Source organism: Zonotrichia leucophrys, chromosome 3, assembly GCF_028769735.1.
Source record: "Zonotrichia leucophrys gambelii isolate GWCS_2022_RI chromosome 3, RI_Zleu_2.0, whole genome shotgun sequence".
Classification (NCBI taxonomy): Eukaryota; Metazoa; Chordata; class Aves; order Passeriformes; family Passerellidae; genus Zonotrichia; species Zonotrichia leucophrys.
This window is the reverse complement of record NC_088172.1, coordinates 85485747-85512639: the sequence shown is the minus strand read 5'-3', so window position 1 is coordinate 85512639 and position 26893 is coordinate 85485747. Positions and strand designations below refer to the sequence as shown.

The window sequence follows — 26893 nt, the reverse complement described above, 5'->3', positions numbered from 1 at the left end:
GGCCTGCATGGCCAAATGTCCATGTTTTCTCCGGGCCTGACAGAGCTCCACCACAAAATTTTGTTCATGTACAGGTGAATAAACAGCACTAAAGGAATTCTTATGAAGTTCTTGTAACCTTTGTGTTCTCTCACTCCCTCTTCCCCTCCCTCTCAGTTCAAGTTAAAAAACCCAACAAAACAGGTCATTAATAAATGCTGAACTCCAAGCATGCTTTTTCATTTGCTGTCACGTCGTTCCTTTCTCCTTATGTATTACTAATCCACAGACAATAAAACTTGTTCACCATTCACAGTAAACTAGGTGCAAACAGCAAGTAGCCAGTGTGACACAGGTATGAAATATCATGTCAAGGCACTTGTAATTGAGAATTATTACACCATGACAGTAAACCTACTCCCATATTCATCTCTGTCCTTTTGCCAGAGAAAGTGACAAGGAAGCCCTCAAGAGACTGCCAGCTGTGTGTATTCTGCCAAGCATATTTTTATGCATTCTCTCAGTCACAATCAGCAAAATCCATCATCTGATACCACACATTTTCAGAAAGTACAAGCAACACTCCTCTGGCAATTTATTTGGACTAAGAGGCAAAATCATATGCTATTTTGGATAGCTTCCTCCTTAACCTGCACAAAACATTTCAGGTATCAGACAGCAGCACAAAGAGCAAGGATCCCATTCATTAAACAAGACTACAGAGGCAGCTCTGTGAATTAGGCAAAATCCACCCAAGACAGCAGCAGTGCTCTAGAGCAACGTGCAGCTGCATCTAAAGGGCATCCTCTGCTCAGCAACCAAGTTTTCCTTTAGCACTGTCCCTCTCCCCAAAACAAAAATAATGACAACATATCACATGCCTGACCACATTTACGCAAGAACACACAACAATATTTTGGACCAAGTACCGTACTACATTTTGGAGCATTACATAAAGCCACACATGGATGTGGACAACCCTTCAAAGCTTTGGCAGCAGCTAGGAACTTTCTCATAACTTTACAAGTTTTATTCTGAACAGAATAAAACAGAATATTTATACGAGAACAAAATCTCACTCAGGAAACAACCCACACCATGTAACATCATGCCTACTACCAGCCAGAGGGCACCTGCACCTTGTTTTAGCCACCAGACACATTTTCACAAGCCATAGTCTTGGCAGGATGAGTCGTTCTTCCGGTGCCGTGGTGAAGCAGCTGTTTTTGTAGGTGATGGAGAAGCTGCACCAGGTAATTCAGGCCCACCTTCAGCAAGGACTGGTGCCGAGGCCAGGAGAGGCACTTTCTTTCTTCCCAGGAAACCAGCTCCTTCAAATCCCATTTTCTTTTTGCTTTCTGCTTTGGTTTCATTCTCTTCTTCTGGTCCTCTTCTTCTGAGATCCAGAGAATTCTCTGGCAGGCGGTGAACCTCTGTACTGCAACACCCGCTGGCATCTGTCACGCCTGTGCCTCGCACTTCAAGTGCTGTTGACTGGACTGCCTTCCTGTCAGCTGCACTGCCCTCAGCTGTCGCCTTCCTGGCCTCTGTCTGGCTTGAATTCCCATTTGCAGCAGCTGCCCTTTCTGTTGGGCTTTTGCTGGATAAGTTAAAAGCCTGGAAGTCCCGGTAGCTGTGAAAGCTCTCTGTCCGCCTTGCTCTTGCCAAGAGGGGGCTTTCTCTGTATGGCCTCACAGAGCCATACGTGGCTGTTTCGTGGATTGTTTCATGGTGCTGCAATTGGAGGCTTCAGAAAACACAAGAAGAGCAGATGTTAGGCTGAGAACAGCAGCCAGTGCTTCTGCACACCATTGCTCCCACCTACCACTGCAATTACCACTACAATAGCAATACACTCATCACAGCCACCACACAAAGGCTTCCAGATCTCTTCAGATTCTCAGAGAATACTTCAGTCTGCATGCATACAAACCAGTAGAAACCAAGGAGTATGTGTGTGCAGTTTAAGCTACTTAGGGCATGAATTCAGAGGCTTAGCTAGAGCCTTCAATTCACCAAACCTGTTTGCCTACCTGAAAAGCAAAACCTTTGGTGTCTGTGGCCGGTGCCACCCTTGGTGACTTACCTGGAATTAGATTCCCGAAGCCGGTTTGGCTGAACAACTGAGGTGGCAGGACTGATGTTGGGTGTGGCACAGCGAGATGTACTCAAGTCACACTGGTCAAGCAGCTTGAGCAGCTCTTCCTCTGTGGGGCCACCAACATCTGCAAGAGAGAGAGCTCTTAGAGGCCAAGTCCATTTACTGCAGTCGGGTACATCTGAGGACACGAAAAAGAACCACACCACAGTCCTGGCATAACACAACTTACCTCTGTCTTCACTCTTATTAACCATGTCCATAGCTGTGGTCAGGTCCCACATCTGGATGCTGCCATTGGAATGTCCAGTGAAGAGGTAGCGGCGTGGCCGGGAGCCCATCCTGCTGGATCCTTCACATTCTCGCACAGTAAACGACGAGATGGTAGTGCAGTCAACTGCCTGGATCTCACAGATCCTACAGGAAGAGAAATCCCAAATTACCTGAACAATTGCACCTGGCAGAATTTGGAAACTGAAGTCAGTGCTGGTCTGAGAAGGCACCAAACTCGCTATCAGAAAAAGACCTTTTCTCCAGATGAAATTCCTTCCCTTCCCCTGCATGACTGGCACACTGCTCAGCTGCAGACAATCCCTTCCCACCCACAGTCCATGTTACTGCTTGTTTATTAGGCAGCCCCCATATGTTCTATGTCTGTTTGCTATTTGCAATGATAAGAAAGCTAAAGCTCTCTCAATAATGACAGAAACCAGCCCCTTCATATGCTAGACACTCTAGGAGAACCTGCAGAAACAGTCCATTTAACCACAACAGTTATACAAAAAGATATACAAAAAAGTCCAAAGATGATATATCTGTAATGTAGATGTTATCTATAAAGATAACTTTTGTCATATCACAATTGCAATTTCAGTTGCGATGGCAGACCTCTATTGCTTTTTTCCCCTTTATTTTAGAAGCTTATGAGGAGTGATGAGAAGAAAAGGACTCCCAAAACTAAGCTGCTTATGCTCTGGGTAGTTTGTTTTACTGGCCCTTTGTAGTGAACTTTTCACCCAAGCAGTGCCAAAATAAGTCATAGTGTTGAGGCATTAATGTTTTCATCCAGATTCAAAGTTATTAGGCAAGATTTGCAAAAATGAAGCATAGAACTGAGATGCATTGTCATTTTCTGATCTCTTGTCATCTTCCTAGCCTAACAGGAAGAAAAGCAGCTGTGGATTTGACATTTTTTTTACTATGTTGGCAGCAATGTTAGTAGAATATTATGAAGTCAAGCCTAAGAGAATAATTGAATAGATGACCTAGAAAACAGGACCTCCATTGTAAAGGCTTTAATATCTTCAAGGCCAAGTGCAAAAAAAGAGAGAAGCCCATTTGTGAGCAGCATAATCCCTGCCACCAGCAATTTCAGTATTAGTTTTGAAATCAAATGTTAGCATGGTACCATGGCTGAGAGTCACATATTCTGTAGAGGCACAGAAATGTTTGTTTTGTGAGCTCCATCATGAAGTGAGTCTCTGATATCAGACTTCTCAAAAAGCCTTTGAGGTTATAGTAATCATTAAGGAACAAGTCTGTTACTGGCACACACACAGAGCTCAGCCAGAGCTGTCAGGCATAGTAGAAGACTGTTATGTGCAACTGCACACACTCAGCATGGAGCAGGGAGACATCACCACCTGAACAGGCCTAGTCTTGACTTTCCCACTTAAAACGTGGATGTACCTTTTCCCAGTTGAAGAAAGCCTTACAAACAGCTTATTTGTAATGGGAACAACTTTTTGGATAAACACCTGCTGGTCATCACGTTCACCAAAGGGTCCTAGAGGAAAAAAAAGGAAAGATCGCTTGTTTGTTCCAGTCCCCTCAACTTTTTCCCCAAACAGTTCTGAAGACCCAGACTCATATGAGTATGACCGCTGCAATTTTAAAGTATCAAGAGCAGGAAGCCAAAGATGACCAGTAGCTAGCAAAAGCCATCCAATGGTTAGCAGTCTCTACAGATCCAAATCAGTTTTTGTTCTTCTAAGGGACACACATTCTTAAGTTTGCTGTGTGTTCCTGGAGGAATTACTATGTTAGCACAAACCCTACATTAGGTCTCTATATTAAAAGTAAGTAATTTGTTATTTCGCAGCTCCTACATGTCTAAAGGCTTAATCAGATTTCTTGCAACTGATCCCAGCCTGTGTTCAGAGGGCACCCTCTTCATCAAAGGTTCATTTCCAAGGCTCAGACCACCAAGGAATCTAAACTACCTGTCTACCCATATTTACCAACACACATTCCTTCAGTATACCTTGCTACAGCAATATGCTAGCACCCTTTGCCTCTGCAGTTGCAAGGCTTCAGTGAACTTTGTCACCACTTCAAAGTCATTTAAGAATTTTTTCCATGCTTTGTTTAACTCCAGCTGAACAGTGAACTAGAATTTGCAGTAGACCAAATGTTTGCTATGCTCATCTGCTTAATACAGTCTCCTGTGCTTTCTCTCATTTTCTAGTTAAATCAGAACTGAAAAATGCTACATCGGTTTGTTCAAGGGAGAGGTATAGTATCTGTGTTCCAAAGACTTTTTTGTCTCTTTTTCTGTCATTCAGAGTAAGTACTCACTCTCTACAGCCTAAATAATAACTCCAAGTGAATTTTACAGATCCTTGCCATCATTTCAAAGGGAGAGCAGTGTATGAGAGCTTACACCCATCATCTTGCATGTTATAGGGCTGAGGGTCTGTTAAACCATTATATGACTAGTGAAGGTACAGGCACAGCACAAACCAGAGACATCCTACCAATGTCATTTCCAGAGCAGTAACTGCCATGACTCTCTGCTTCCTCCAGGGATAAGATTTTGAATGATGCAAGAGGGGTTGAGCCTGGCTGAGTGGAAATCATACCCCGGAACCGAGTCACAGTCCATGTCCGGACATGGTTGTTATCAGCACAAACTAGAAAGGAAAAGATGGGCATTTACAAGGGATGACAAAACATTCAGATAAACTTCTCTAATGATCACCTATATGGATAGTATTTCAAGACTGAGTGATCAACAATTTAGTAAATGTGAGGTCACACAGCATCTCCAGACAATTTTCTAACAGTCTACAAATTCTTGCTGATGTCCTGTTTTCTAATAGTTTTGTTTCTTCACTCAGAAATTCAAAAAACTGAGATAGGTGCAACACCAGACTAAGGTCTGGTCTAGCACCCTACAGCCCCTTTCAGTCCCCTGTGTGCAGGTGCTAGGACAAGATGTCATGACAGCATCCTGGCAGCAGAACCCTCCTCACACAACAGCCCTATTCCCTTGAATTAATTCATTAGCTCAGTTTTGTCCTAGAGGCATGCCCTCTCCTGGTACTGAGGGTTTAGCAGCAACTTGCAGGGGAGCAGATGACCTCTGGGCTGTTTATTTGCAGTATAATCAGATACCATGCTCCTGATCCTTTTTTTAAAATAACGGGATAGCAGCAAGATGTAAACCAGTTCTCTGCCACGCCCTGGCTGCTGGATTCTAGATGAAATAGATTTTTACAAAGGAAGGATTGAGTATGCTCAGGAACGTGTCTTACTTGCATCATCTCTGGAAGTAAGACACGTTCCTAAGCATAAGACCAGGACAAGAAGAATAGCACAACAGACACTGGGAGACTGCAGAGAAAAGAAACAGAGTCAACAACAGAGCCCTTTGAAGTCACAGGAAGGCTTTTTCTAGGGCCCAGGAGGAGATGGTGCATATTTTGCTGCAGACCAGAAAGCTCCTTAAAGGCTGTTAAAAAAAAACCTAGTGCTGAAGGACCTGCACACAAACAATAAAACTTGACATAAATACATTTGTTTACAAGCCCTTTTATTTCTACAAATGGCAACCTTGGAATAAGACACAAATGAAAGAGTGAGTTGTTCTAGTATGTGGTCAAATAAAACTTGGTCCTTTCACCTGCTAAAAGCTTTGAAGGAAGCTTACTTTAAGAAAGAGGATCCAAGCAAATCTAGCCGTTGCCTTATCCCCAGATCTGTCCAACTCATTTCTGTCACATGTGGGAATGATGCAGGTTATAGAGCACAGCATACAAACACTGCATTGCTCAGGAGGAGGGAGAAGCACCAGTACCCATCTGTGCACACGTTACCTGACACGAGGTGTTTCTCTGAGAGCATGATCTTCGTGACAGGGCTTCGATGAACCGTGAAGGTCTGAAAGAGCTGAGGGCCAGACCCGACTGTCTCAGGGTGCTGCACAATCACCCTCACTGCTCCAGAGCTGGTGCCATATGCAATCTCAATCCAATTGCCACTTACACCTACAACAAGCAAGAGCACAGTTGTTCCCCCAGGAATAAAAGCTAGGCTTATTGGGGGCCAGGGAAGGAGACAGCAGAAAACAGTATTTCCAAGCTTCCACAGAAAGAAAGCTATGTTTTTTAAACACTGTTTACTCATTATTTTCCCATAAACACTTTGCCACTAAAATGACCTCAGGTTTGTTTGATTCCATACTACATGCTTCAACAGTGTCTTAACAAAGCTTCTTTTCCCATTCTCTCCTCCCTCGTGAAAGAAGAAATGAATGAAGTCATATAGTCAGATGTTTTGGCACTCCTCACAGTGATATGGTCTATAGGTGCCATGTAACATTTATTTTTCTGCTTTAGTTGGCGGCAAATGGGAAAGCAAAGCAAAACAGAAAGAATTACAATTTAAAAAGTCACAGTGGTATCAATATTATTATGTGAAAGTAACCACTTTCTCCCAGTCAGGGCTCTTTTGAGTTTTACTTTGCTTTGGGTTTTTGTTGTTGCTATTGTTTCTCTTTTTAATTTATAAGATAACTGCACCATAATTAGAAAAGCATCATCAAGATGCATATGGAAATGTTTCTTAGCTTATTGGTTATAAAGTCAGACACAACAGCAGGGTTGTGTCTCTCCTTTGCCCAGTCCAGCACAAACTATTTCAGCAAATACAATTCGTAACCTAAGTGCCTCTCTGGTGCAAAAAGCTTAAAACCTACCAAGATACATTAGGCACAAGCATTAATGTAGGAATACATGTAATTATATGTACCTATTTATACAGGTTACAGGTGTAAGGGAAAACAGCTATGCCTAGTGTTCATCATTCATTTGGAGATGATAAACGAAGAAAAATTCTTTGTTAATGTCAAGGCCTACCTTTAACCCTGCTAAGCATCAAGGAAAAGGAAATAGGAAAAGTCCATTTAGAAAAGAAAAGCACGTTTCTAACAAACTCTCAGTGAAGAGACTGGTAGAATACTGACTTGTTTTGGGTGTGAGGTAGACACTGAGAGCTGTTATAGCATCATTGGAGGGATCATGGTACAATTCTGTCACAAGAAGATCATTGTCTTTCATTCGAAGTGGGAACTTCTGCATGTCTGTGGGGAGGAGACATTTACTCTCATTAGACTGAGTTGTTCTGATGCAACTTAAGTCAACTAAAGAGTGTGACAAAAAACAGTAGCACCTCCTTTTTATTCCACCTTGCTCCCATTTCTTACCTATATAGTAGATAGAACCATTGTTACAGCCCAGCAGCAGGAAAGACCCAGCAGTATCATAGCTTGTGATAGGAACAACATCCTGAACCTAACACAAATAGAAAGGAAAAAAATAATAAATCAAGACTTTATGTTGTTACTTCCTCAGTTTTCAGACATTTTTGGTGTATTTTGTTGAACATCATCTGAATTTGGAACTGGACTTAAGCCCTTGTGCACACATTTGCATGCACAATGGCATTCTTGAAGTATTCCTCTACCAAACTGGATCTGAAATCCTGGAGCTCAGCAGACAAATCAGCACAACTGCTCTGGAAGATCCTTCTCTGCGTGAAGGAACACAGTTTCAAGAGCTGCACCTACACCATGTCTTCAAAAGTAGATTTTTTTTCCCATATGTTAGTGAGTGTGTTTCACTCTTTCTGTCCTCTCCCTTCTTCGTTTCTGGCAAGTCCTTAAGAGATTTTTGGACCAAGGAACTAGATGTTACCACTCTATGCCTTCTTTTATCCCAAGTTTTATCCCTCTGCCAAACTATGGAAATCTCTGCCTCTAGCAGATATATGAGGGGTAAAAATTCTTGTTCCGTTACAGTTTCTCACTTCCAACACACAATGACACCAAGCAAATTGGAAGACAGCCCTGCCATATTTTACCTACTGATCTACAACTGAAGGTAGGGATTACATGTGCCCTTTCTTTACCCTCTAGAATTAAAAGGAGTGCTTATTCCTCCAAGTGGGACAGAGATTTCAAGCAAAGAAAGAGTTTAGCTTCTCCTAGGTCAAGTGTCCTATTTCAAACAATTATTTTTTTGCTTCAGCCCTGAGGAGGAAAAATCCAAAAGCCATTTTATCCAGAGCAGTCAAACATGCACCATGTCATGGTACTTGTTCTGTACTCTATGTTTCACTCAGTTAACTTAATAGACCTTGAATTCTAATTAATGGACATTTCAGCCCAAGTTTTCATTTCTCTATGACCAGCATCAGCCTTCCAATTTCTATAGAGACTTGAAAAATAATTTGCAAAATATTTACAATGAATCAGCCAGATAAAAGCAAAATAAACCAACCAACCAAAAAAACTTCCTCACATCTCAAAGAGCTTGGACTCTATAACAGTACCCATTCCTAACTTAAGGATGGTCTGTAAGCCCCTAGAACATTTTATCTTCTTTCCTTCTGCAGCAGAAAGAATTGCTTAGTGTTCCTAGATAGGAACACTAGAGATGATTCAGCAGCTGCCATCTGCCAAGATGTGAACTTTCATTAGGAAACAACATGAGAGCAATCCTGTACAACAGTCACTGGTAGAGCATGGCCAGTGAGAATCATCACTTAGCCTAGTAGGATTTTCTGTGCCTCTCTACCGCTTTACGTTACCTCTTACTCTATAACACTTTATATTCTGCTTCCTTTAAGCTCTCCTTTGCTAAGAATTCCATTACTAATGTATCTAACACCCACACCCTCCTCCTCCTCCTTTTAGCATGCAACTGAACACTGCCAGAGCAATAAGTATTAGGGAAGCCACCCCAGTAGTCTGGTAAAATCTCCGAGAAGGGAAGAAGATGCAAGAACCAATAAGATGCAGAGATCAGAATTACATCTTCAGGGTGTAATACATCAGAGATCACCACATAAGGAAGAATAGATTTGCACAAATAAAAGTAGAACTTAAAAAGACATCAGCCTGAAAGAAGATGAAGTTGTTGTTCTGAAATGGAGCATCAGCACACTGTTCTACAAAAACCTCTCTCACTGAAGGGAGTATGATTGCATCCTAGTCCAGAGCTGTGGACAACTCATGGAAAGCAGTCAGTTAAATATCAGATATTCTTATTAGGAATTTCAAGATTAACCCTGCCACTTTACATCTTTATGGGGTTCCTCAAGAAAAAATGTGTTCTAAAGGGATATTAAAATCTACAGGAAGACATTTGTGGGTTGGGGGTTTTTTTTACTAGCAAAAGGGCCCAAGATACAGAAAGCACCTTGAAATGGTATTGTTTTGGGTTTTTTGTTTGTTGGTTTGGTTTTGTGTGGGTGGGTTTTGTTAGTTTTGTGTTTGGTAGACTTTGTTTGTTTGTTTAAAAAAGGAGCTATTCTCACCCTCTTGGAAAAAAAAACATCCAAAATGTTTTATAGACAATATAAGCTGGTATATATAGACAATATAGACTGGTATATAAGCCTGTCAAAGATTTCCTACTCTTCAATAAGAAATGCTTTCACCAAAGGAATAGTCAGTCAAACTAAGAAACTATTCAGGTGATCAGAAAGATTTCTCTGGCTCCCCCAGAAACAAAGATGATGAATGGGACAGCAGGTTTTTTTTCTTACGACTTGCTTCTTTAGAAAATCCGGTTAAACACCAGCTTGCCACATAGCATTAAGTTGTTCCTTAACAGAAGATTTCAAAGGCATCAGTAGAACTTTAAATAATGTTTTGTTTGATTCAAGGCCATACTAACCTGTCTGTCTCTGATGCAGAAGCAGAGTTATCCCACACCTATTATCTATGTTATTTGTTACCAGTACTGTCACTTAAGGGTCAAATCAGAACTCAGTCAGCAAACAGTGCAGCAGCCTCAGGCCAGTTTTGCCTCTCGAGATTTGCAAGACACCTTTGGGATTTTCAGTGCATCCAGGTTTTGTGCCATAAAGGTATACATCCAGCTGCATTACAAGTTTTGTTATTTGCATGCTGGACTGTTTCTCAAACTCGTACTGACTCCATGGATCTCTCTATTTAATGTGCATTCTGACAACAGGAATCAGTGCAGCCAGAAGCATCCACACACAAGACAGGCCTCATTAAGTACAGTCATGTATTTCTGTTGACAAAGAGCCTCCTATTGTAAAGCACTTTGAAGATCCCCAGATACCAAAGTGCCTTCTTGTTTTCTTTCAGATGGTCCAGAAATTGCTGTCACACATTGCCACAATTTTATTTCCTATGATGCTAATGAACTTTTTACAAAGTTAGTAATCCACAAAGAAGTTTAAATACACTAGTACTTGACATTTATTACCCCAAACCACACCACATCCTTTCATTTGAAAGCCTAAAAAGCATGCTTCTTAGCAGCACCAAACAAGGCAACATTCTGCTCACAGGCACAATACCCAGGTGATAAACTCCATAACACAAGCTTGGGCTGAAACCCCTGTGATTAGTATTTCCCACACGCTTTTAAATTATTTTATTCTCCTTTTACTAGAGAAGCATTCCAGCTTGTAAAAAGTGATGTGGAACATTGAACAGACCTGCCAGTGCTGAGTCACAGCGTTCCACACTCCAACTTTCCCTGTATGGCTTGTAGCCACCAACTGGTTGCCAATGAAGAAGAGAGCATCTACAGGCACTCCAAGACTGAACACTCCTGAAAAAAAATGAAGAGGCTGTGAAGCTCATCTAAAATAAAGAGAAAAGCACAGTAACAATGGAATCTTTCCATTATTATCAAATCACATTTATTCCACTAGCAAGTAAAGTACAGCCAGAACTGGGTTTGCAGTGTGCTAGGTGAGGCACCATGCATGCAGCAAACTGGGTTCCAATGAATGGTATTGTGATGTCATCTCTGCTAATACCATCATTGTTTGGAAAGGAGAAAAGAGGCAAGAGAAGCTAAAAAGCCCTTATAAAATATACAAACATTTTTCTACGGCCATCAAGTTCTCCAATGGCTTTAAAATAAATTAAAAAACTATATTACAGCAAACAGAAATTTTTGTTGTTTTGTGGGTTTTAATTTAGCTGTGACTATGAAGCATCATTTAAGAAGCAGTAATTTCACAGGTTTTGCAAATTTGTGACATACTAGTTTGCAATTACCTGTTAAAATGTTACAAATTCTTGATGATGGTTTTTTTGGTAAGTCCAGTCAAGTAAAAATATTTTGAAAATGGATTTCAGGAATTAAATAGGACTACAAGGCTTCAGCCTTATTCTTTGGAAAAGATTGAACAACTCAAATGTGACCATATTTGAATACATTCTAATTTCTCTTTCAGTAGAAACACTTGAACTCAGAAAAATAAGCAGCCTGCAGAAGCCTACGTTTTTTTCATTCTGAGATCCATTATTTGGTTGCAGTCCATAAGCAGAGAGTACAGGCTAACAGGCTCTTAAAACTTGAAGCTGTACAGGGAAGAAGTTTCCAATCATCATATACTATTCAAATTTGGAAGATAAAACTTACCAGCAAATAAATGCTGGCCTTCCAAGTAAGGGAAATGTGTCATCAAGAACATTTCACTTAATAAAAATCAGCACAGTGCAGCTCTTGACAGGCATTGATGGCTGTGGTTGTAGTTGACCCTGACATCTGAGGCCTTCCACAAAATTGATCCTTTCTTTAGAGCTTCCAAGTCTCATCATAGATCCCACATGAATAACTTTAACTGAACTGTGAACTTGGATAGCATACCACATTTTGTACTACTTATTGGCCATGCATTTAAAAGTTACAGCATACTCAAAAGGTCTGAGGTAATTTCCAAGTTTGCCAGCTATGAAGTCCAGCAAACTGGCCCTATAATTAACTAGGTTTGTAAATACTTCTAGGCTATGTTTTTCTGCCTAGTAAGTACAAAATACTGGGGATACATTACAACACCAAAGTGTCAAGCTTCACTCACAGATTTCCTATTGCATCTTGCTCACTCTTTATATTATATTACTTCTCACTGATATACGTTAACTGCAGCAGATAGATGCTGTCCAAACAAGAGTATCCAATAGCTGGAAAATTCCTCAACATTATTTAGGAGAAATTCAAATGAACAGACTGTCATTCCCACACAAGAATCAGCCCTCTGTAACATCCAAGAAGGAATCTGAGGAAGTTGTTTTAATTATGGTGCTAAACCATTTTCCAGGGCACGGTACAATCATTCAATGCAGATAAGATTCAGCAGTACAGGGCACATGAAAAAGGCAGTAATAAAAAATCCACAGAAACAACTAGAATTGATTACTCCAGAGAAGGACGAGGTTCAAGGAAATCAAGGAAGACAGCTTGAATGGTCTGGAGGAATTTGAAGTGTCAGTCCTGCTTAGGCTCAACAATCTTGAGACTTGTCCACAGGGGAGACAACACTATGTGTAATGACAGGCTCTTGTCCTAAGGGTCCCTCTCAGTAAAATAGTGCTTACAGCAGCAAGCCAGCAGCAGTGTCTTATGTAAGTAATATGGAAAGGGAAGAAAGCGCTCTGGGAGAGCTCTATCACAGAGCTGCCAGCCCACACAATTTGCTGGGGATGGTGTTGCCAGGCTCCAGCAACTGTTTGGAACAAGTAGTTTCTTTCACAAGATGACAGCAATGCACTGTATCTCTAACACAAACCAGCACTGCAAGCATTTGTCTCCACAAGGAAACAAAACAGCTACGTTCAATTTACAACTATTAAACACAAGCATTTTTTTAAACCAATCAACATGACCTATTATCCAAAAGAACAGCAGTACATTTTGGTCAATGTCAGTCTGACCGGGAATTTCATCCTGCAGGCACTTTCTGTCTGCTTCCCCCCTCCTCCAGCCCCAAGTGGAATTACTCTGTTTCACAGTGTCACTTGAATGCAGTACAGCCTGGTTAGCAAAAGTCCTTGCTTCAGTTTTGCTGCGGTTTTCAGTCATAGGTGAAGCTATCAGAACTTTATGATACTGGCATATTTTAGAGTTTTTATCTGAACTAAAAATCCACTTATGGTTTTTTGTGTCTCTTTGCACTTGATTTTAAAAAAATCCAAGGTGCTGCTTCTTGTATCTTACTGCAAATCCCAAGGTACCACAAGCAGCTAATGAAACCAGAAAATGCAGGAGGAATGTAATGGCAGAGTGCTTAAAGCAATGCCTGTTACAGAAGTACAGCTGTCGCACCAACTCTTCCCTATCCTTAAGATTCAGTCAATGGGAGCCAAGGTAAAGAAAAGTCTTCTCAGATCTGATAATTACTCACTGCATTTATTAGAGATAATTTCATATTCAAGTCTTAGACACACCTTTTGTATTTTTTAAAAAAATACAACGGAATCTCCTTTTCCATTTTGCTGACCATGATTATATATAAGAACTCTAAGAGTCACAAGTAAAAGAGCAGTACACAACTGATACAAGACTTTTGCCTTTCCCCATCTTCAAATGTGACTTAGTGTTTTCACACATTCATGCAGGGAAAAAAAATGCAACATCCATTAACATAGCTGGAAATTGCCGGAGAATCTGTCAAATGAGCTCTTCTTTAAAGGCACATGGGTCAAAACTTGAAATTGGCAATTTTGACTTTAATTTATGGCTACTATTAATTCTCAAGGCTTCAACTCTGGAAATACATCTAATAATAAATTAGCTCAGCATTAAGTTTCAGAGAAAAGTGCTCACATAACCAGACTGCTGTCACACTTTGTTATCAGTATCCAGTGCCAGAGGAAACAGACATTACTGGCATATCAATGGTTATTCAAACACCAGGGATTAGGCTAGAGGAAGTTCCAAATACTGTTCCCTTCAGTGCCTCCCAAATTTGCCCTATATTTGAACAGCAATGACTCAGACAAGCCTTCAGATAATACCAGGGAATATTTACATCAGGAAATGTCTTCTTGCTGTTTCTAAAGCGTACAATTGCGTGTCTTTCAGTGCCAAGGTGCATAGGCAGTAATTCCTGTATGCTTAAAGGAATAGTGTGGGATTTTTTTCCTATTCTGACACCCAAGTTATAAACTCAAGAAATTTTCATCTTCCACACTCCATTTATGAGCCACATTTGACAGAGAACTAAGTATTTTTGTCATCTCTATGCAAAAATGTGGCTTTAATAACACAAAGGAAAGAGCAGAATTACTTTGTAGCTATGGGTTTCCACCTCCAAAGCTTAGTTCCTTTGTGCTACAGCCTAGATTCAAATGCAAGTCTAGGAAAAACTTAAACTATTAATTTGAATTTATACACAAATCTTCAAACAGAACTGTAAGTATTGGTTACTCAGTGCTCTTTTATTCTCTATCTCTGACTTTGAGACAGGATTCCTGGTGCAGAACTGAAGGAAGTTAAAACACTAACAGGTTGCTGCACTATAGCTTGTTTTGTCAATCTGTGAAAGTGAATACTGAACACCAGAAATCACACATACCTCAGAACAAGGTCTCAGACTTCCTTCTAGTTAGACACACACACAAAAGAAAAAACAAACCAGGTAATGATAGGTACCAATTTCACTGCCACTACCACCATCTTGAATGCTCCACAAGATAATGCTACTCTCCGAGGCAACTGCAACCATCTTGTCCTTGTCTCCATGAGGTCCTCCAACCACCTTGGCATTGAGAGCCACCCGCTCAATGGTCCAGTCCAGATAGGGACTGGTGAACACCTGCTGCCACCCAGATGACTCTTTGATTCTGGAAGGGCAAAGGGGAGAACAGGGAGCAGACATCAGAGACTCAGGAACAGATAGCCCAGGCTAATCCTGAACCAGTATGGATGACTCAGTCTTACAGTCTAAGCCACAAACTTCAAGTTCTAGTGAAGAACTACTGTCTACAAGAGCTGCATTTTCCCCCATTTTGAAGTCTGATATTGCATATTATTTCAGTGCTTTGCAGCTACTGGGCTTTTTCTTGATATAAGCACATCTGATGTGAAACTTACAAGATGAAGCCAAAAGCTTGGGTTAACAAACACTAGATAATGACGTTCAGTGTAAGACTTTAGAAGAAAACTCTGTTAATCTCCTTATACATCATGCAAGAAATCAAATCGTGCTTTAGCATAAAACTCTCCTCTCCAGACACATTTTCTATTTATGGTGTACTGTAAGCAGATAATACTGAATTGACTGCAAGCTTTATTTTTAGAGAATAACTTCCCTGTGCATTTTTAAGACTTACATAGTGTAGGCACAATTTATCTTACTTAAATTCAGGCAATAATTTAGATACTTTGCAATGGAGCTAAAGCAGACTAGATCTCTGCAGTCAAGTTATAGAAAATTAAAAGCAAAAAGATATGTGTACTTTTTAGCAGTGTTGCCATTATTTCACTTCAGTGTTTCATCCTGCCTGGAGCTGAAGCATCCACCATGCAACATGCAGAAGTTGTAATGAATAGATTTAAGAGCACAATTGCAGTAACAAGACTTTGAATTCAAGACTTTGAATAACCAAGACATTATTGCAAACCTTATGATCAAATTTTAAGACTTTTTTCATACTTCAAAATTAAAAAAAAAAATCTTTAAGATGCCCTGTGCTTTGATCTAGAAGAACGAAGAAGGGAAAATTCCACCATTGTATTCCTAGAGCTCCTTCAAGTTTTGGAAGACAAAAAGAATACAAGACTGCTACCTTGAGTCTCTGAGAAGAAAAGCAGCACATTAAACTGGCATGTTGACCTGCACCCTCTCTCACCAGCCATTCAAGTCTGACATGGTTCATCAAAAGTATCACTAATGACATAATTTCAATGGCAAAAAGTCTTGTTAAGTAGTTTACCTGGCAGGAAAGAGGCAGAATCTTTCAAAAGGGAGCTAGCAACCAAGGAAAACAGTCAGAGATAAAATCCTAAAAAGGGGACAATTAGCGCAAAACCAATTGCCAATAATTGCCTCTTTCTCTGTCAGAATAAAAAACATTAAGCAGAGCAAGGAATACACATTTAATACAAATTAAAGCCAAAAAGAATTGCAGTGGTGCATGTAAGTTAGATGTGATTAAAGTTACAAAGTTTAAGGAACAGAGTTAATATTCTAGAGAGTGAATAAGCAGCAAATATGGCTTTAGCTTGGCAGTGAGCAGAAAGAAGCTGTTCATATTACAGTCTTCTCCCCTCTTTTTCTGAACAACAGTATGACAGCCATGTTAGATTGGTCTGGGCAACAGTTCTTGTTAAAACATTACTTTCCATTCAAAAGACAGCCATCAATTAAATCAAGACTATGAGATGTGAACTAAAGAGAGCTTCCGTAATGTGGAGGTGCTGCTTATCTTCACCTATCTTAAAAAAAATCAGTTTGCTTTCTAGACATTGACAAAATTTTTCAGCCATCCAAGTGAAGTAGCAAGTGTTTAACACATCTGCTCAGCTAAAAAAAGCTAAAGACAAGGTAGCAAAATTATGTAGCAAAAATTCATTAACTGTTTCAGCTTCCTTGACAGTGTAACATCACAGACTGTTTCCAAACTCACAGCAGGAAAACTTTTAAAATTAATTTTCAACTGAAAGGCCTGCTTTAAAACAGTTGTATCGGAGTCAATTTGCAACTTTTCCAACAGTATCAATACTGACATCAAAGCAAACTTTGAGTTCCTATCAAGCTTTTTATTTTCACCAAAAAACAAGCAGCAACTCATATTTGTAGGATGAGACTGAATGCATTTATCTACTGCTTTTTCAGAGTAAGCATTTTACTTTGCTCTTAGCCAATAATAATGATTTTTTAGCTTCCTGTAAAGTGACAGGCAACTCTATTCCTACCTGTAGCAAACAGCAAAATGGGCATAGGCAGCTACTATCCAATTGTGGTGGCCAGCTACTATTAGGACTTTGCGTGGGTCCACAGGAAATCCTGAAAACAACAAAGCTGAAGTTAGGCAAGTGATGAGTATTAGATGAGCAGAGACATCTCTAACAGGATAGAGTTCTCTGCTAGGATGTGAAACAGAAACTTTGATAATTAAGTTTTCAAGAATCATTTTCAGCAAGATTCTAGTTCGCAGTATTGCTCCTCACAGCCTTGGTATGCTACAGAACTAATGCTTGAGGAATGCACCTTATACCTCCTTTTACCCAGGGCTGCCTGCTTGCAAACCTCTAGCAGCTCACTAAGAATCAGCAATTCATATCCTTTTATATTACATAGATTTGCCTTTAACATAGTGTAGATTTTCCTAACACTGCTATGATTTACAGGATTATGACAGAAATACAGCACTTCTAACAGTATCATTTTGCTTGCAAAGTCAAAAGCTGGAAAATGACAGAATTCAGGTCTGTCTCACTTACAATTTTTCTGTGCAGACTACCTTTACTCTAAAAACTTGACTCTTTCAGGGCAAGTGAGGCACCAAGAACAGGGAAGAGGTAGAAGAGCAGGAATTAGGCCCTGAAAAAAGACCAAAGAGACAGTGGCCACTCTGGTTTTTATTATGGTTTTAGTACAGTATAAGGCATTTGTCTAAGGGCCATGCTAAGGCTGCATGAAGAACTTTGATTTGCCTTTCTCTCAAGCCTTGCACCTGGACTTTGAAGCAGTGAGCCTTCAATGCTGTATAGGGAGTAATCTTTAACTACATATTCAGCAATTTTAACCAGGCAAACACAGAATAACAGATTTAAACCAGATACAGCTACACAGCTACAGCTACAGTTCTTATTTCCCAGAGAGAAGCATCTTTGCAATTTGCTTTGGTTTTAAAACTGACACTCCTCACCTAGTCGGACTGTGCCTTCCCCCGTACCAGCAAGCGTAGGCTGGACACCACCTCCATGCATCTCACTCTCACTCTGACCCGTTCTGATGTCAGTCGGTGGCCCAGTAGTATTATTTATCTTACGGCTGGGAATGCCTATCAAAAAAAAAAAAAGGTTTGTGTTCCTCTTTAAACTTCAGCATTATAACAGATATTATTTCACTTTAGAAATACAGGGTTAACACGTGTGCATTTTGATGAAAATTTAATTTAACTGCTACAAGAAACAGGCAATACTGTAACACTGAAACAGGAAATTATTTTGCTATTTATGTTGACATTCACCATCTAAGGAATTATCTTCAGAAAACTTGTCAATAATTGGCAAGATATCCTTTAGACTTCTGTTTAATACATGAAATGTGTTCATCTCTACAGAGAATTTAAAAAGTCTAACAGGTACTCATGTTGGTAAAGGAAAGCTCAGTAGTGGTGATTTGTCACTGGGCAACAGGACACCCAAGATAACGACATTCAGAAAGAAGAAAGCACCTCATGCTGACGACATTAAACTGAAAGGCTCCTGAAGAACCTCTGCTGTGGCCTACAACCAAACACAGCCTGCCACACCCCCTGCCCAGTATTCTAAACATGCTGTTTGTTACAGCACAGAGATCACAAGTGACAGCAAGCAACATCAGACCATGACTACGAGAATACCTGGAGGAGGTAGGTAGCCATGAAAAAGGACACTGCCACATGATGAGCGTTCCAGTTCTTCACATAGTAGCAATCTTCTCACTAAGGAAGAAACCCAGATATGATCACAGCTTTCACTCCCTTGAAAACATTACATTATCTCAAATATCCTTCCATCTTTAAAAACTTTTACTCTGAAAATCTTCAGGGTCACAACTGCCCAGGATTTGTCAGTAGACAATTACTACAATAATAATTATAAGATGAGCCCAAATTGAGAAAAAAAAAGTTACCTAAAGGAGTGATTCCATAGAATTCAGCTTCATGCCTGAGAACATTAATACTCACTCCCCTACAGAAATAGGAAAAAAACCAAAAACCAACATGAACAAAGTGAGCCAATACTTTGAATATAAATGCCTGCATACAACTGGATATTACAAATCTAAATATCAAGCTACCTAACAGTTTATAGAATTACCACAAAATGCATTCATCATGTTGATGTTTAAGATTTTAAAGTGATTTTAATTTGACTCAATTTTCATTAAAATAAAGATAAAGAAACAATAAAGAAATACACTGCAAGAAGTGGTCCACATTACAAGAATCTACTAACAAAACAGAATGTCACCATTTCTGCTTCCACCACAACATGCATATATTCTAGGCCTGGCCCAACATCTGTGAGGGAGCTGAACCACATACCAGGCACCCAACCAGATGAGCAAGATGAAGTATTCATCACTTGAAGACACACTTTGGATTGAAATGCACTTCTTACCGTAAGTCTAACTCCTTTGTGCGAAGAAAATTTAAAATGGGTGCAAATGCTGCTGGATCTCGATCAATAAATATCTGCAAAGAAAAATTTCTGTCCTTGAGTACTGTTATGGAGCAACCATCAGCTAAAGGGCTATTTTATGCTCAATGTGGGAAAGAGGAGTTGAAGATGAGGAAGTGAGCAGACAAACAAAACTCAAAGTTTTTGAGCATCTTCTTTGTTCTCATTATTCTACTGTTGACTTATTAAACACTCCTATAGGACATCTATACAAACACTGTTGCATATATATATATATATATACACACACATATATATATGTATACATATACACACACAAATAGATGGCACTTAATAAATCTGCCCTTTAGATTCTAGTATCCAGAAACGACAATGGATGCTTTCACTTTCTAGCATGTGTTCAATATGCAGTAACTGTAATAAGATCTCAAGACAGGTTTTGGCTTTTTAAAATTAAATTACCATCAAAACTCTACAATTTTAGCAAAGTACTTGTGTGCCTTACTATCCCTCATCAAGATTACTGTAACTATAGTTTCCTGTTTAGGAATATCATACCACAGACTGAAATGGCAATGGCTACATGTTTTTACCAAGAAAAAAAGTGACATTTCCATGTTGCACTACTCAACTACACATGCAATGCCTGTCTAATGAAAATCACACCTCACTGCAATACAGCAATTGGCATTTGCTCTGTTTAAGAAAAGCAGAGTTGCTGTTTCTGCATTACCTGTATAATGCATAATTAGAAGTATGAACATTTTTCAGTTTCCCTTAGCTTGAAACAAAGATGAGAAGCAAGAACGCCAGAGGTGTCACTCATTTTCAATGAAAGTTTAGCCTGACTCAGGCAGTGTAATTCCATTAGCACCCACAGAGAAAATGCTTTAGGAGAGAACCTAACCAAAAGCATAACACTGAATTAATGAGTTACAGCATGTTAATTACTCACAGCACCAGTTTCATCCTTTAGTGTTGAAATTCTTCCACTCAGCAAACTGAAAAACAGGAAACCTTCATTAGATGTCCCCCAGAAATGTACTGACACAATCATAGGGTAGGAACACTCTGGGTCAGTTAGCTCTCCTTGGTTAGTTTTTGGTAACAGAGTTTATCAGAGCAACAAAACAGCCAGAATGCTGGAGGAGTGAAATATCTCTCCTGGACAAAGGAGAAGTGTATGCACACCTAAGGAAAGTCTCAAAGCTGCATCATAATGACCTTCAGATCTCCAAAGAAAATAGACACAAGCCTGAAAGGATGAAAAATTTTCCCAGGCCCTTAGAGGGCTGTGTAATTTGTTAAAATCTAGTTAAATTGGTAAAAGCTGCTGAAGCAAAAATGATGAGTAAACAGCCCAGTCTGTAAGGACTTACTGGACAAAAGTGGCATGGGTTCATTTTTACACAATTCTACTTCAAAGTTATTCTCCCATCAGATCAAAGTACTTTTTTTCCAGACCCATATAAAACACAATGTCAAAATCTCATTTTACAGGTAAGATGGGCATCAAGACCAACATCTGGATGACAATTATCTGAGATTTTTCAGTATTGGATAACTTTCAGAACAACCTCCTTAGCATATTTGGTGTTGAGACTGAGGAGTAGCATGAGACTTCCTCCTTGTTCCCTTCCTTGCATGCCTCAAAGAAGGTGACATTTCCCTGGCATTTCATTTATCTGAACATTTCAGTAAAAAAGAAAGAGGAAATGCTGCATATGTCAGCTGCTAGGCTTTTATTGGGAAAGACATCTAGAATATAAAAATTAAACGTAAGGAAGAAAAATTGCCAGCATTTAGGTCTTCCTCTGTGGCTTTAGGATTAACTGGGGTGATAGAGGTACAGCAGCTGCAGAACAAAATGCAAACTTGCAGAACTAGTAATGGCACTGATGTAAATAGAGGATGTTCAATAATTCAACAGCTTCTGCATCACAAGTTAAAACCCTCAAAACTCTGAGGTAACTCAGAGTAGAGCAATAACTCAAAAAAACCCCAAACCAAACCAAAAATGTTAAAGGCACTGCTAATGCATATGGCCAGTAAGATCACAATTAGAAACAGAGTCACAGCCAGTGGCATGTCTCTTTCCTGCAGAACTGGAAGTTATTTCCACAATACTTTATCTGAAAATGACAGCTCATCAGCACATAAGCTGCCATGGCTACATTCAAGCAAGAAGATGCCTCTTGGGTAACAGCTTACTTCAAATTAATCTGTCCCATTGCTTGAGATGGGAGAAAAGCACTAATACTATTTACAACATAAACTAAGAACTGAGAACATAATTTTTTTAAATGACTGTTAATTTGTGTTTGCTGAAGACGATGATATATTACAAATACCTGGAAAAAAATGAGTCTGGAATCCACATCAGTGTTTGTCTTGATGTGCTGAACCTATGAAAACAAAGTTACAAGTTCAGAATCAACTTCAAAATTGGAAGCAAGACTGCTTTATCTAAAATTCCTTGATTTGTCCTACAAAGCTAATATCAAACAGGTTTGGGAAGTTTGAGATGTTTAAAATACCTGCAACAAGTCAGAAGTTGCAGATTCTTTGCACAGATTATCCTTAAGCATGAAGCAGGACCATCTGGAGACCACAAAAGTAACATTCCTTATATGTTTGTAACACACTGTCCCAAACATCCTGTATTTCCTGGTTCCCACACTTCAACATTTATGCTTGCAAAAAACCTTCCACAAAACCCAAACACTGCTTCACACACAAAACCCTAACAGTAAAATATATATTTATCATCAGTGTGCTTTATTTGTCAAAAACTGCTCGCTACTCTGGTGCTCTTACTTAGGACTGAAAGGGTGCTACTTTATGCACTGCAAAAGACTACAGTGAGCTTCAATTTAATATTTTATAGGAACATGAATTATTTGCCATTTTGGTATTTGGGCCCCTCTTGGGGAGGAGGGAGGGGCAATAACAATAAAAGTTAAAAGAAAAAAAATTTTGACTCTGAATCATATTGTGAAATAATACAAATGACAATATTACTTATGATGCCAGACAATACTTTACATAATAAATAACTATGGATTATTTTATACTACTTCTGGGTCTGGATTTAACATGAAGGAAGACAACTGAACTGGCAGCTTGGACAATGAGCTCATGCTCTGCATCACTCTCTGGCTGTACATATCCTCTTACTAGTGCTGTGACTAAGAAACCTATGGTGACCTCTTCATTAATGGAAAACAAAAAGGATATGCAAAAGTAAAATTCCATTGCAACTTGCCATTTAGTACAGGATTACAAAATACAAAATATTTTTTGAATGAAAATACTTAGTCATAATTTATATAATTTTCACTGCTAGTATTTTCCAGGTTTATTGGAGGGGGGGAAGTAAACAAACCCCATCCCCATTACTTTATGCCCCAGAAGAGGCAGAAACACAGAGGCTATGTGGAAGTATATAAAACATGGATTGTGCATTTGCTCACTGCAAACATAACAATGGCAAATCTGTTCTTTACAGAAAAGCTACAGTGTCAGTGTTCTAAGCACAAACATGCACAAAGCCTTTTCTGAAAAAAAAGTAAAAAGCACTTCTCTGATATACTTCTAATAGTTTTGCTCAGCTTTTCTTATCGGTAATACAGGTGACTACCTCTGCCTAAGAGGAAGGGATGATTCATTTAGCTCTATTATAGCATGTGAAAACAATGAATTACATTCATTTTATCCAGAGTTAATCCAGATACTGCTTGTTAATATAGGGATTGATGCAGCCTCACCATCATACTCTTTCAATGTTATCAGTGTGTTCAGACAGCCCCAGGATTTCCTGTCTGTAATTTAGCACTATGGTACCAGTTTAGTAAGCAATAGCTCATACTAACATATACTTTAGAACTTTTATTCCATAGGCATTAATCTATGTAAACAACCAGAGTCCTCCTTCCAGATGCAGAAAGAAGCTCAGCTAGCAACATTTACATGCATCAGTGTATTTTCAGCTCCATGCAGCGGTCAGACAGGCCTCTTATAAGGAAAACTAGGCAAACCCAGGGCAAAATCCTCAAAAAACCCTCAGCATATGACAGCTTAAAGTTATTTGAAAGAAAATATAGGCAACTGGAAACAGACGTGACAAGTGAAAGCTACAAAACCATTTTCAAAGTTTATTTTCCTTGTAGGGTTACATTATAACCAGAGGGAGATACAGAGTCAAAATAATTCACCCAAATTGATACAGTAATTTCTGTGAACATTAACTTGCAAGAGACTTTTGTTCGCAGCAAAGGAATTCACTGAAGTTGTGACCAGGAAGTGACGGAGCCATCACACACACGAGAGAAGTCCTGACCGTCCCAGGGAGCAGCGGGGACCTTGTGTCTGAGCATGGAAAAGCTGCTCCACAGTATAACTTGTGTCAGAAATAGAGGGGAGTGCTCATTTCCTCCTCTCATACAATTCTACAAACAACACTAAGAGTTTCAGGTTTCCAGTGGGAGGAATGAGAGCTACTGAAGAGGAGGAGGAAACGTGTACAGTACCCTGCTCTCACCCACTTGCTGTGCACATCTTCCACTCCACTATCAGCTAAGAGTCACCTGCCTTTGCAAACTGAAAAACACGGCTCAGGTGTAGTGCCCAAAGGACATGGGCACTACAAGGGAAGCTGAACTTGCAAAAGACCAAAATTTCTCACACAGGAGTACTACAGTACAGTCTCTCTGTTAAAGGGGGAATATCCATGCACACATTTCCTACAGCTTACATCCAAATGTTGACTAATTTGCCTCATTCTTCCCACCTCTCTGTGTAGGCAAGCCCTCTGAGGGTGTGCATTTCTTTCCTGATTAGTGCCCTTTCCATAATTCTGTCTTCTCTGCAGAAGCATTTAATAAGGAAAGCAGCTTTAAGATTTCACAGGTACTAAAATCCTAAAAGTTAAACTGGCCTGTAATTTCAGATACAGAGTTCACTGAAGAACCTTATGCAGCATAACATGAAATCTGGTCCAAGCCTACATCAAAGTTATCCTGAAAGAATCATTACAGGTGAGTTTCGCCTGTGCAAGTTACAAGGAGTTTCTCTGGGCTGAACCAGGTTCTTAATGTCTTACTAAAGCAGAGAAATTCTGCATGGGTATCTATGGCATTCCGGTTTAAGAAAGGCTGCAGCACACAATTTAGTTAAAAGATCGAGTCCATGCTCTGAGTAATGCAAGAAAATTCTTATAATAGCAGTAGTTCTTCTTACTACTTATAGCTGTCTCCACGTGGTGCACGTTACTTGGGAAAACACATAACTTCAGTTTCCACGAGCTACGGTGATCTGAATGATTTCATGCCTGAGCATTTTGACAGGAATGTTTGCACTGTTTATCACGCAGATCCTGACTACAGCTGTCCCACAATTCTCTGCCTCAGCCTGCCAAAACCTCTACATCTGCCAGCTTCCACACTTCCAGCGTACATTTGAAAACAATACAGCTCTTTATTCTCATTGATGCCAGCGACATCGTATCAGCGATTTTAATATTTTAGTCTTTGAGGCTGCTACACTAGCAGCCTACGCATGTGACAGCAGGGCAAAGCTTCTGTCCCTGAAGAAGCAGGATTCCCGGAGTCTCTAAGGTGTTTGTAGAGCAGGCTGCCCTGGCACCGCGGGCAGACACCGTGCGGAGCTGCCAACCCCGTGTCCGCCTGGGGTACCCCCGGCCCCGCAGAGTGCTGGGGGAAGGCTCATCCCGGCCGTCCCGGGGCAGCACCAGCGCGCAGAGCCCCGCGGGGCAGTCCCAGGTGGGCCGGCACTGACCCCTGCCGGGCCGGGGCGGCCGAACCCCGCCAGGGCCGGGCGGGCCCAGCAGGGCCGCTGGGCGCTGCCCCTCGCTCGCCCCTCGCCCGCCACCGGTCCGGCCCGGCCGCTCACCTGGTGCCGCCCACGTTGAGCTGGATGATCTCCCCGCTCCCGGCGCCGGCGAAGCCGCCGCCGTTCCCCGCCATCTTCCCCACCGCCTGCTCCAGCCGGCGCCCGCCGCCGCCTCCCGCCGGGACCTCGCGGTCGGGGGAAGGAGCCGCGGAGCCCGGCGAAGGCGGCGGGGAAGGAGGCGGCGGGGGATCGCCAAGCGGCGGCCGGAGCAGGGTCGGCGGCCGGGCGGGCTGCGGCCACACGGGCTCCCGGCGCTCAGGCCCGGCCGGGGGCAGAAGAGGCCATGGCAGCAGCGGCGGGTGGAGCGGGCCGGCGCGGGCCCACAGGCCGCGGAGCCGTGTCGGAACGCAGCCGGTGCGGGAGGCGGGGCCGGGCCGGCTGCGGCGGGAGGAGCCGGCAGCGCCCGCGGGCAGACGCGCCCGGAAGGGGCCGGCGGGGCCCGCCCGCCCCGGGAGCCGCGTCACGCCCGGGGCGCGGGAGCCGCGGCAGCGGCGTTGCCGTCTGGTGCGGTTCTAAAGGAACGGGGAGCCGCCAGCGACCCCCGCCTAAAACAGAGAGAAGGGCAACGGGGCTGGTGAAGGATCTGGGAGCGCAAGTCCTGTGAGGAGCAGCTGAGGGAGAGGGAGGTTTAGCCTGGAGAAAAGGAGGCTCAGGGGTGACCTTATGGCTCCGGGCAAGTCCCTGAGTGGAGAGCGCAGCCAGGTGCGGGTCGGTCTCACAACGAGTGACAGGACAAGAGGCCACAGCCTCAGGCTGCAGCAGGGGAAGTTTTGGTTGGACCTTAGGATGAATTCCATCACAGAAAGGGTAATCAGACATTGGAATGGACTGTTCAGGGAGGTGGTGGAGTCACCATCCCCAAAGGTGTTTAAGGAAAGACTGGATCTGGCACTTGGTGCCTTGCTTTAGTTGATGGGGTGGTGCTCAGTCATGAGTTGGACTTTAGAGGTCTTTTCCAGCCTAATTCTGTGAAAGCCATGACTAGAGTGAGGTCTTACTCGGCCTTGCATCCTCCCACCCACAGGCACCCCAGGCCTAGGAGCTCAGGCCCCTGGTAAATGTCAATTCTGTATGAGAGAGGCATGGAAAATGAAAGTTCCTAGAAAACTCAATGAGAAGGCATTGAGCAGACTGTGGAGTTTAGAGCCTGGGTTGCTGCTTGCAATCATTAATCAAATTCATCAATTAAAGGACAAAAATATTAGACAAGTCCACAATGCAGGCTTTTCAGGAAAAAAATCCATCACATCACCACATAAAGAAAAATTGAGGTGGAAATAAATGATGGTGCGGTTAGTAAAGGAAGTCATAAAATCATGGTTTATATTTTGGAGGGCAGGCTTTATGATCAATTCCTACACTCAAACAAGGAAAAGAATAAGCAAACATGAGCCTAAATTTTCAGTGAAATTGCCCTAGACTTGAAAACCCACAGGGGGGATCCAGGCTCTGTTTAAACCTAGTGTTTTTCCGTGGGACTGAATGGAGAGACTTC

General features: G+C 41.3%; 1 protein-coding gene across 1 annotated transcript; it reads right to left on the bottom strand.

Annotated features, from left to right (window-relative positions):
- Positions 1–342: 342 nt before the first annotated feature.
- KCTD3 (potassium channel tetramerization domain containing 3) lies at positions 343–25764 on the bottom strand. Its single transcript, XM_064709112.1, has 18 exons — positions 25399–25764; positions 21840–21893; positions 20444–20489; positions 19468–19541; positions 18977–19035; positions 18705–18785; positions 18006–18140; positions 17050–17140; positions 14785–14975; positions 10835–10950; positions 7563–7650; positions 7323–7439; positions 6175–6345; positions 4834–4989; positions 3767–3863; positions 2310–2494; positions 2066–2204; positions 343–1726 (listed from the first exon to the last, which is right to left on the bottom strand). The coding sequence occupies exons 1-18, from the start codon at positions 25470–25472 to the stop codon at positions 1144–1146; spliced, it is 2457 nt and encodes an 818-aa protein (XP_064565182.1). The 5' UTR covers positions 25473–25764; the 3' UTR covers positions 343–1143.
- Between the last annotated feature and the right edge of the window lie 1129 nt (positions 25765–26893).

Excerpts from the sequence above, each read along its gene's own strand:
- KCTD3 (XM_064709112.1), bottom strand. The coding sequence starts at position 25,472 with ATGGCGGGGAACGGCGGCGGCTTCGCCGGCGCCGGGAGCGGGGAGATC. Across the intron at positions 10,951-14,784 it reads TGGTAGTGGCAGTGAAATTG|GAGTGTTCAGTCTTGGAGTG; the intron begins GTACCTATCATT and ends ATTTTTTTTCAG. Across the intron at positions 7,651-10,834 it reads CTGTGACTCAGCACTGGCAG|GTTCAGGATGTTGTTCCTAT; the intron begins GTCTGTTCAATG and ends TATTTGTGTTAG.